Here is an 11,569-nt window from a genome sequence, read left to right as displayed (position 1 = left end):
ATTTTTTGTTCTGTTATTTAAATTTGAGAAATGCTGAGTGTGTTTTTTCCTTTGGTTTTCTAACACCAGCTCTTTGCACATTTCATTATAATACTTGACTTTGTCTTCTTGAACTGTCCTTTGAAATTTTCTTTACAGCTCTTTTGCATACATACTTCTTTCATTTGCTTCAGCATCTCCACACTAGAAAGCAAATTTCAGCATCTCTTCAGATATCCATTTTGGTGTTTTCTTTCTTTCTTGTCTTTTTAATGACCTTTTGTATTCATCCTGTATGATGTTCTTGATGTCATCTGTGATAATTAATGTTTTATGTCAACTTGACTGGGTCAGGATTCCCAGTGGTGTGGCAGGTGAGATGCAGCTATTCCCTTGGTAAGGTCTAATGCAGGCGTAATGAATTTTTTGACGATTTGCTATGAGCAGCTAATCAACAGAAAGGATGTTTCTTTGGGGGTGTGGCCTGCTTCCAATGTAATGGACATCCAGAAAATGCATGCTCCTTTTTCCACTGGGGACTTGGGATTCATGTCTAGCTGTGTGCCTACTGGGTCCACCTGCCAATCTTGGCTCAGCTTACCAGACTTAGGACTCTACAACTGTGAACCATTTCCTTGACATAAATTTCTTGTTATACATATACATGTATGAGTTTCGCTAGTTTTGCTTCTGAGAAACCAGCCTAAGAAATCATCTCACAAATCCTGTTTATTAGTGTGTAATTCATTAAATTTGCTCTTGAGATGATCTCTAAATTCAGGTGGAATACTTTCAAGGTCAAATTTTGGCTCTCACAGACTTGTTTTAATTTTCTTCAGCTTCAGCCTGAACTTGCATATGAGCAATTGATGGTTTATTTCAAAGTCTGCCCCTGGCCTGATTTTGGCTGATGATATGAGCGTTCACATTGTCTCTTTTCAGAGATATAGTCAATTTGATTTCTGCATATTCCATCTGGTGAGGTCCATGTGTTTAGTTGTCTTTGATGTTGTTTACAAACGGTATTTGCAATGTAGAAGTCATGGTCTTACAAAATTCTATCATGCAATCTCCAGCATAATTTCTATCACCAAGGCCATATTTTCCAACTACTGATTCTTTCTTTTTGTTTCCAATCTTTGCATTCCAATTGCCAGTGATTATCATTACATCTTGATTGCATGTTTGATCAATTTCAGACTGAAGAAGTTGGTAGAATTCTTCAATTTCACCATCACTGGCTTTAGTGGTTGTGCATAAATTTGAATAATTAGTGGTATTAACAGGTCTTCCTTAAAAGCGTGTGGATGTTATCCTATCACAGATAGCATTATACTTTCAGCTAGGTCTTGAAATGTTCTTTTTGATGATGAATGCGATATTATTCCCAGCATAGTAGACCGTATGATTATCAGATTAAAAATGGCCAACACCAGTCCATTTCAGCTGGCTAATGCTTAGAATATGGATCTCTATTCATTCCATTTCATTTTTGACAATTTCCAATTTTCTTAGATTTATATGTCATATATTCCATGCTCCAATTATTAATGAATGTTTACAGCTGCTTCTTTTCATTTTGAGTTATGCCCCAAATGAAGGTCCTGAAAGTTTTACTCCATTAGTGTCATCACAGTCAACTCTACTTTGAGGAGGCAGCTCTTCCCCAGTCATATTTTGAGTGCCTTCCAACACGAGTGGCTCATCTTCCAGCACTATATCTGACAATATTCTAGGGCTCTTCATCATGTTTCAATACTCAGTATTCTGGTGCTGACAGTATTCATTGCTATTCATAAGGTTTTCAGTGGCTAAACTTTCAGAAGTCATCTGCCTCTCCTTCTTTCTAGTCTGTCTTGGTCAGGAAACTCAGCAGAAACCTGTCCACCATGTGTGTATCCTGCTGGTATTTATAATACAAGTGGTAATACCTCCAGCATCCCAGCAACACACAAGCCACCACAGTACCACAAACCAACAGGTGAATGGTGGCTGCATCTACTTGTTGTTGTTGTTGTTGTTAAGTGCTGTCGAGTCGGTTCTGACCCATAGTGACCCTGAACAGCGTTTCCGAGGCTGTAAATCTTTACAGGAGCAGAAAGCCTTATCTTTCTCCTGCATAGCAGCTGGTAGTTTTGAACTGCTGACCTTGAGGTTCGCAGCCCAATTCATAACCACTACGCTACCAGAGCTCCTTGTAGATCACTATTATTGCAAGATTGTGTATATAATAGTATTTACCTTTAACTCTTATACTCCTCCAAGTGTCTTCCCCAACCTCAATCAGCACAGCCTTAGATATGGATTACATCTCAATGTTAAGAAAACAAAAATCCTTACCACTGGACCAATAAACAACATTCTTATCAATGGAGAAAAGATTGAAGTTGTCAAGGACTTCATTCTTCTTGGATCAACTATCAACACTCGCGGAAGCAGCAGTCAAGAGATCAGACAACGTATTGCATTGGGCAAATCTGTTGCACAGGAACTTTTTAAAGTGTTGAAGAGCAGAGATGTCAGCTTGAGGACTAAGGTGTGCCTGACCCAGGCCATGGTGTTTTCAATAACCTCATATGGATGCGAAAGCTGGACAGTGAATAAGGAAGATCGTAGAAGAATTGATGCCTTTGAATTGTGGTGTTGGAGGAGAATACTGAAAGTGCCATGGACTGCCAAAAGAACCAATAGATCTGTTTTGGAAGAAGTGCAGCCAGAGTGCTCCTTGGAGGCCAGGATGGCTAAGCTTTGTCTCTCATACTTTGGACATATTGTCCAGAGGAAACAGTCTCTGGAGAAGGATGTCATGCTGGGTAAGGTGGAGGGTCAGAGAAAAAGAGGAAGACCCCTAACGAGATGGATTGGCCAGGTGGCATCATTGATGGACTCAAGTGTGGCAGCGGTAGTGAGGTTGGCCCAGGATCGGACATTGTTTCGTTCTGCTGTGCATGGGGTTGCTTTGAGTCAGTTCCGACTCGATGGCACTTGACAACAACAACAACAACAAACCTTTTACTTCATGTTGGCTTTCCCTCAACCCAAGTTAACATGTGTCTATCCTCTACTCAGTAACTTGCCCTCCCTTACCCTCCCAGTCCTTGTAACCATCAAAGATTTTTTTTTAGTGTGAAAAACTTCTCTTGTCTTTTCACAATAGTGGTCTTATACAATATTTGTCCTGTTGTGATTGACTAATTTCACTCAGCATAATGTCTTTCAGATTCATTCTTGTGAGATGTTTCATAGATTCATTGTTATTCTTTGATATCTGTGTGTATGTACTATAAGTCTGTTTATCCATTCGTCCATTGATGGGTATTTAGGTTGTTTCTATCTTTTTGATATTGTAAATAGTACTGTGATGAACATGGATGTTCATATATCTATTTGTGTGTCTGGGGTCTTATTTTTCTAGGATGCATACCCAAGTAGAGTATCATATGGTATTTGTTGCCAACTTTTGAGGACGCACCATACAGTTCCCATAGTGGGTTCACATTTTATAGTGTATGAAGGTTCCAGTCTTTCCACACCATCTCCAGCATTTGTTGTTTTCTTGTTTTTTGTTTTGACTTTGCTATAGATGATGGGATGAGATGATGATTTGTTGTTTTGATTTGCATCTCTCTACTGACTAATGATCATAAGCAGTTCTTCATATATTTTTCTTCTTTGGCTGAATGTCTCCTTTGATGAAGTGTCTGTTCATGTCCTCTGCCCATTTTTTAATTGGATTATTTGTCTTTTTGTTGTTGAGGTGTTGACGTTTTCTATACGTTTTAGAGCTTAGGCCGTGGTATGATATGTCTTTGTGAGGCAGGGAATTGATAGAGATGGGGAGATAAAGTTTATTTTTATTATATATAGATGAATATTAATGTTCTTCCACTGTGAAAATATGAAAGTACTTTGGAGTAATTACAAGAGCGGCTCTCCCTTTTCTATTACACTGAATGCCATTTGGGAAACATGCAGAGTAGGGGCATGGGTTGTGGAAGTAGAGGTGAAGTCTAGCTAGATACAGTGGGGCCTAGTTGTGGGCAGGAGGAGCGCTCCAGTCTACAGCAGGCCAGAAGACACATAGAACACAAACTAGAGAAGAATGCTCCAGAACGAAGTTCCTCAAGTATTCTCTCCCTTCTCACAGAATCTTTGCCCACAAACATCTCCCAAATTTATTTCGCTTTCAAAAGTACCACAAAATCCAAACCCACTGCCATCAACTCGATTCCAACTCATAGACATCCTACAGGACAGAGTAGAACTGCTCTGTCAGCCTCTTCTTTGAGGGAGTGGCTGGTGGGTTTGAACTGCAGACCTTGGGGTTAGCAACTCAATGCTTAACTCATTCTGTTACCAGAATTTCTTTTGAAAAGTGTACAGAGTACAAATTATTCCACAAACACATGGGAAAACTCCATCACTGAATGGGAGTTATGAACTCAGCTTTTGACTTGAGCTTTCAGACTCTCTTTGTGTGGACAGTAGCTTGCCTTTCTTGTTCTTGATTTTTCTGTGATTTGGGAAAAAATGGCAGAGCTTTGATATACAGATAGTGGGAGAATTATTTAGTTTTAAATATAAAGTGATAAGAGAAGCGATCCCTGTATCTATTATCTTAGCTAACATACAGCTTCAAAATCTCTTTCAGCTCCAGAAATACCCACTATTGACCAGGCGTATTCCAAGATCAGCAACAGTATCACTGTGGAATGGGCTACAGTGCCAGGTGCCACCAGTTACCTCCTCACAGCAGAAGCTGGGAACACAGTCATTGAAACCATGGTGGTGAATTCCCCAGGCACTGTGACAGGCCTGAAGGCTGCCACTTTGTACCAAATCACCATCAGATCCATCAGTGCTGCTGGGAGAAGCCAGGCATCACCTCCAAGGCAGGCAAAGACAGGTAGCTGAATGTTCATCTTCTGCTGAGGGCTTGCTTGTGAACTGGGTCACTGTTTGTTATACTGATGCTGCAAATCAATGCAAAATGTGACTTGGCTTCCCCTAAGTGCCTACAACTCAGATCCCCAAAGTGGAAGTCACCAAATGATATTCTTGAGAAGCATTTAAATACTGATACTTCGCTTTGGAAAATAAAACCCAATTCTGAGTGTCTTTAAAAGCATCCTTGCTTTTAAATCCCTGAAAACGTGACGATACCTGGTTTTAATCTTGACCATAAAGACTAGGCCAAATAAAGAACTAAAGGAGATTTTACTGTACTTTGACTGCCTGGCATATATATTAACAAATAATATTTGGGGTTTGTCAATACAGTTCTTTAATTTAATAAACTTGTACCTAAGAATATTTCTGAAGAGTCACCTATACATAGAAATAGCAGAAACCATCATTTCCCCATCAGTATCTAATTTTGGATCCATCTTCAGTTGAACGTAGTCACTAATATTTAGAGTTTTATTTTTCCCTATTCCTCTACGTAGTCATTTGTGCTTAATACACACCTAAATAGCAAGTGAAGTCCTGGCATGGCGCTGTAAGATAAGCATTGGACTACAAGAAACATGGCTTGATGTTGCAATAGACATAGTAAACAAAAGAATCTTGGCAAGGCAACTTTTTCTTCTGCAGAAGGGTGCACAGCAGCACAAAGTCTGGCTAGCAAGTACATGGGATGGTGGTCCATTCCATCTTTTATCCCTGACATGTGTCTAAGGCTGTGTCTCACCCCATTGACTAAGGCTTCGACTACTGTCTTGTCCTTACCCGGTTGGCTAATTCAAATTGCTAGGGTGTACAATCTTGCCCTTCCTTGATTGGCTATTTCAAATTGCTAGGGGAGCTTAAGGAAGTTGGGAAGTCCCTACTCACTTCAGGAAGTAGTCACAGATAACAATTTAAAAAAGAAATGTCATCCAAATATAATAAACAGGATTACAATAAATTTGAAGACAAGACACTCATTCCCACAGTTTGAACCACAAGGTTCAAACTCACCAGCGGGCTCTTGAGGGGGGATGGGGGGAACCCTACACAAGGTCACTTAGCAACAACAACAAATAGCAAGTATTTGATGAAACTCTGCTGTGGATTCTTTTGTAAAGCAAATCATTATTTTATAATATGAATAATTCAATTTCAATTTCAATGATCTTTGCCTGGGCTTTCTATTGCAAACACAGTCTTTTTGTTTTTACAGTATTGGCTGCACCAGTTCTAGAAGTGAGTTCTCCAAGTCCAGACTCTATTCTTGTGCAATGGGAAGCTGTATACATGGCTATTGGATTCTCTGTGTCCATTATGCGAGCCAATGGCTTGGGTAGAATATGGAAAGAGAACACTACAAACACATCCTTAACATTCAGCAATCTAGATGCTGGAACTCTTTACACCATAAAGGCCTATGCATGGAATGCCAATGGGATCCCTGGAGATGATTCTACGTGCAATCAGAGAACAAGTAAGAACTTGCAGCTCAGCCTCAAGCCATCTCCTTTTTGATTCAAGAGAAAGCCTGTACATTGTTAGTCTAAAGAGCAGTGTAAGTGATAAGTACAGAGCAGCTGGTAGCAGCTATTTAAATTTATTATGAAGTTATTTATAGTGCCTTAACTATTCCTCCTTGGTAATTTAGACATTTACTGCACGTGTAAAGAAATGCTGCTGGGAATACACTGAGACTCTCCCTCTGATATCCAAGGCAATTTCAACATACGCATTCAATGTCTCACAGCACGAAATGATTCTGATTAGGACTACCAGTCAATCTTCATCCCTTTCTGGGTTCAAAAAAGAATCACATCAAAGGGAAATTCATTTATTCAGAAGACATTTAATGAGTTCATACCAGCTTTGAGCAGGCATTGGTTAGAAATCTGATTGCAGGCAAAACAAAATCCCTGCTGTTAATGATATTTTGCACTGTTTGGGAATCATCAACGTATCGGTTCTCTTTCCCAAAGGCTTCATTCTAGTTCTGAGGCTGACATGGGCCTCCCACCTGTCCTCTGGGTTTAGGCTGAGAAGTGGAGTTTAGTGTGTGTTTTGCACCATCTCCACTGGATTCCAGGCTGGACTGTGGGGGTATAGACTGCCTGAAAGGTTAAGGAAGGAGAAGGAGAGGGCAGATAGAGTGAGAGATAGGCGTTTCCTTCTCTTGAGGAAGAGTAAGATGTCTATTGTCAATGTGGCCTGAAGATGCCGGTTGCTCACTCTAGATTACCTGCTTCATCCCTTGGAAAGGACCATGGAAAGTGTAGGAAAACCTTAGAAATGTCCTCTCCCACATTTCCCATGATGGCAGGGAGGTGGGAGAGGAGACCATTGTCTGTGGGTTGAGGCAGAAATGTAGGGAGAAGAGAAGGGTTTGCTTTTTACAATATTTCTCTGGGGAGAAATCAGAGCAAAATGACCCAAACGGTGATACCAGATGGATCTGGTGCATCAAGATCTCCTCCACAAAAAAAACAGTCTCCCCAGGAATTTTTCTCTATTCATGGATGCTTTCCTGCTTTCTTTCAACAAACATTGATTGAGGGATCACTATGTGCAGTTTAACTGATGGCAAATACAAAGTCAAATAAAATGTGATTCCCTCCTCCCAGAGTGCGGCACTGTAGGATCAGCACTGGACTGCATGGTCAGTTTGAACCATAAGGTTGGCAGTTCAAACCCACTAGCTGCTCCTCAGAAACCTTATACAGGGTTTCTATGACTCAGAAACTATTCGACAGCACTTAACAACAACAAACCTCAGAGAACTGATTGTGTACTCAGAGAGACCAAACTGTGTATTGATGGCTGCTGTGCAGAGCAGTAGGTGCTTTGATTGAAGGGTGCACACCACGGCATAGGAGGAAGCAGTATGGACATCAGGCTGGGGGCTGGGAAAGCCATTTCCTAGTGCAATTGGTTGCTTAAAATCTTCCCCTTAATTTCTTTTTCTGTTTTCAAAAAAGATTTAGGGAGTTAGGATTTAGCTTTCTATAATTTTCCTGGAGATCCTGGTGTGGTGCCACAGGATAAGCACTGGACTGCTAACCCCAAGGTTGGTGATTCAAATCTACCAGCCACTCCTCAGAAACCCTATACCGGGTCACTATGAGTTGGAACTGACTTAATGACACTTAACAACAGCATCAACACATTTTCCTTGGTTCTTGCATTCCTAAGGTGGTAAAAACAAAACAAGACCAGGTTGTCCTGAAACACTGCAAGGCTAAGAGGTATTCAGAGCAGACCAGTCTTCGGACACACTGACCATGCAGTGGGGGAAGGGGACTGTCAGGATTGCCCAAAGGAGAATGAGTTGGGTCCTAGTGTCCTCAAATGGGGTCCTCTCTGTTTGCTTCCATACACGTCCCATACATGTCCAGTTTTCTGAAGTCTGCCAGCTTCTTGGAAGAGGCCAACTTCTGTCCTCCCCATCCCAAGAAAACAACTCCCCAGGCTTTTCAAGGGGCTACACCTGGAGAAAAAGGTGGCCAAATTTCCTAAGAATGTAGTAGGGAAGGGCTTTGGATGGACACAAAAGACTATGTAATTTTCTTACTTGATACTTTGTCTCCTTCCAGAATGGAAAGAAAGTCTGCTCCTCTAGAAACAATTACTGCCTGCAAATTTTCCTGCTAAACGTTTCCAGGAAAGGTCTTACCAGGTATTAGGGTAATGAAAGGCTATTTTTGAAGCTAACTCAATAGAGAGGCTATTTGAACTGTCACTTAATAATAATATCCCTACATAGCCCATTTAGCCTTTCACATTTATAATTTTGTTTAATTCTTTCAAGTACTTGTCAAATGCTGCATTCATTCAAAACTTGTTTATTTAGCACCAGTTATTCACTAAGCCCAAGGAGCTCTGGTAGTGTCGCATTTATGAATCCGACTGTGAACCGCAGGGTCAGCAGTTCCAAACTACCAGCTGTTCCGTGGGAGGAAGATGAGGCTTTCTGCTCCCGTAAAGATTTACAGCCTCGGAAACCCTGTACGGGGGTCACTATGAGTCCGAACCAACTCCACAGCACATAACCACCAACCTCCAACATGTGCTAGGCCCAGCCTCCTGGTATGGCACTGTAGGATAAGCACTAGACTGCTAACCACAAGGTCATTTGCTCCTTGGAAAACCTATGCAGAATTGCAATGAGTTGGAACTGATGCCACAGCACTTAACAATAACAACAAAAACATGTGCTAGGCCTGAGTGGGATAAATGATTTGTACTTGACTACTAACAAAGGTTATGATCAAGAGCCAGTGATAGGTCCAAGGTGCATTGAAAGAATTGGCAAAGAACAAGGCTCCAGGAATTGTTGCAATAAAAATTGAAATCTTTCAAGAAAATGAGTCAGCATTAGAGGCACTCACTCATCTAGGCTAAGAAATTTGGAAGACAACTTTCTGGCTGACTAAATGGAAAAGATCCATATTTATGCCCATTCCAAAGAGAGGTGACCCATTGGAATGTGGAAATCATTGGACAATCTCTTTGATATCACATGCAATTAAAGTTTTACTAAAGGTAATACAGAAACAGCTGCAAGCATACATTGACAGAGAACTTCCAGAGGTTCAAGCCGGATTCAGAAAAGGCAGTGGAATGACGGATATCTTTGCTAATGTCCGATGGATCTTGGCTGAAAGCAGAGAATATCAGAAAGATGTTTACTTGTGCCTTATTGACTACGCAAAGGCTTTCGATTGTGTGGAACATGACAAGCTATGGACAACATTGCAAAGTATGAGTATTCTGGAACACTTAATTGTGCTCATGAGGAATCTGTACCTGGACCAAGAGGCAGTTGTTCGAACAGAACATGGGAAAACTGAATGGTTTAAAATTAAGAAAGGTGTGAGACAAGGTTGTGTTCTTTCACCATACTTATTCAACCTGTGTGCTCAGCAAATAATCTGAGAAGCTGGGTTCTATGAAGAAAAATGTGGAGGAAGACTCATTAATAACTTGTGATATGCAGATGATACAACCTTGCTTGATGAAAGTGAAGAAGACTTAAAATATTTACTGATGAAGATCAAAGACCACAGCCTTCGGTATGTTAAGAAAACAAAAATCCTCACCACTGGACCAATAAACAACATTCTTATCAGTGGAGAAAAGATTGAAGTTGTCAAGGACTTCATTCTTCTTGGGTCAACTATCAACACTCATGGAAGTAGCAGTCAAGAAATCAAATGATGTATTGCATTAGGCAAATCTGATGCGCAAGATCTTTTTAAAGTGTTGAAGAGCAAAGATGCCAGTTTGAAGACTAAGGTGTGCCTGACCCAAGCCATGGTAATTTCAATAACCTCATATGCATGCAAAAGCTGGACAGTGAATAAGGAAGACCATAGAAGAATTGATGCATTTGAGTTATGGTGTTGGAGGAGAATATTGAAAGTGCTAAGGACTGCCAAAAGAACTAACAGATCTTTGTTGGAAGAAGCGCAGCCAGAGTGCTCCTTGGAGGCCAAGATGGCCAAACCTCGTCTCTCATACTTTGGACATATTGTCAGGAGGGACCAGTCTCTAGAGAAAGATATCATGTTCAGTAGGGTTGACGGTCAGAGAAGAAGAGGAAGACCCCTGGCGAGATGGATTGGCAAAGCGGCAGCATCAATGGGCTCAAGCATGGCAACAATAGTGAGGCTGGCCCAGGATCGGGCAGTGTTTCGTTCTGCTGTGCATAAGATCACTATGAGTCAGAACCCACTCAATGGCACCTGATAACAAACAACAACAACAATAATTAACAAAGGTTGGCAGTTCGACCCAACCAGCAGCATTGACAATCTGTTTCCATAAAATGACAGCCAAGAAAACCTATGAAGCAGTTCTGTTTTGTAACATAGAGTTGGAATCAACTTGACAGCAACAAGTTTGTTTTTCAGATATTTATGTGCTAGGCACAGATTGCTCCTCAGAAAGCCTATACAGGGTCCCTGTGAGTTGGAACTGACTAGATGGCACTTAACAACAACAGGCACAGATATTACTAAACCAATTTTACAGATGAGGAAAAATTAAGTGACAATAAGATTAAGTAACCTGGATAAGGTCACAGAACTAGTTATGAGTTTGCATAACTACTGGTAGAAGTGTTCCCAGCTCCCACATACTCACTGCAATTGAATCCATCCTGACTTATAGAGACCCTTGAGGACAGGGTAAAACTGCTCCATAGGGTTTTCAAGACTATATATCAGGGGTGGGGAGCGTTCAGCTTATTGTTATTGTTGTTGTTGAGTGCCCTTGAGTCGATTCTGACCCATAGTGACCCTGTATAGGGTTTTCAAGGAGCAGTTGGTGAGCTTGAACTGCCAATCTTACAGTTCAAACGGCTTTGCAGTCTGGCGCATTAACCCACAGTGCCACACCAGGACTCCATGGACCATATTTTTGTTGTTGTTAAGTGCCGTAGAGTCAGTTCCAACCCATAGCAACCCTGTATAGGGTTTCCTAGGAGAAGCTGGTAAGCTTGAACTGCCAACCTTGCAGTTCAAACGGCTTTGCAGTCTGGTGCATTAACCCACAGTGCCACTATAAGGCCCTCAAAATCATTTGGTCGGGCCCTGCCAAGGCAACCACAGTTTCAGCTATCCCATTATAGCAGGCTAATTTTTGA

At 41.1% G+C, this 11,569-nt stretch overlaps 1 protein-coding gene across 1 annotated transcript in view; it reads left to right on the top strand.

Moving 5' to 3' along the window:
* FNDC7 (fibronectin type III domain containing 7) overlaps positions 1-11,569 on the top strand; it is a 42,267-nt gene that overhangs the window by 8,990 nt on the left and 21,708 nt on the right. The window contains exons 3-4 of the mRNA XM_006865979.1: positions 4,631-4,885; positions 6,143-6,403. Coding sequence (XP_006866041.1) covers positions 4,631-4,885; positions 6,143-6,403 — 516 coding nt within the window. The remainder of the gene's footprint in view (positions 1-4,630; positions 4,886-6,142; positions 6,404-11,569) is intronic.

Source organism: Chrysochloris asiatica, unplaced genomic scaffold, assembly GCF_000296735.1.
Source record: "Chrysochloris asiatica unplaced genomic scaffold, ChrAsi1.0 scaffold00085, whole genome shotgun sequence".
In the NCBI taxonomy this organism is placed as follows: domain Eukaryota; kingdom Metazoa; phylum Chordata; class Mammalia; order Afrosoricida; family Chrysochloridae; genus Chrysochloris; species Chrysochloris asiatica.
Note: the sequence above shows the minus strand (reverse complement) of the source record. Positions and strands in the feature narration are given on the sequence as shown.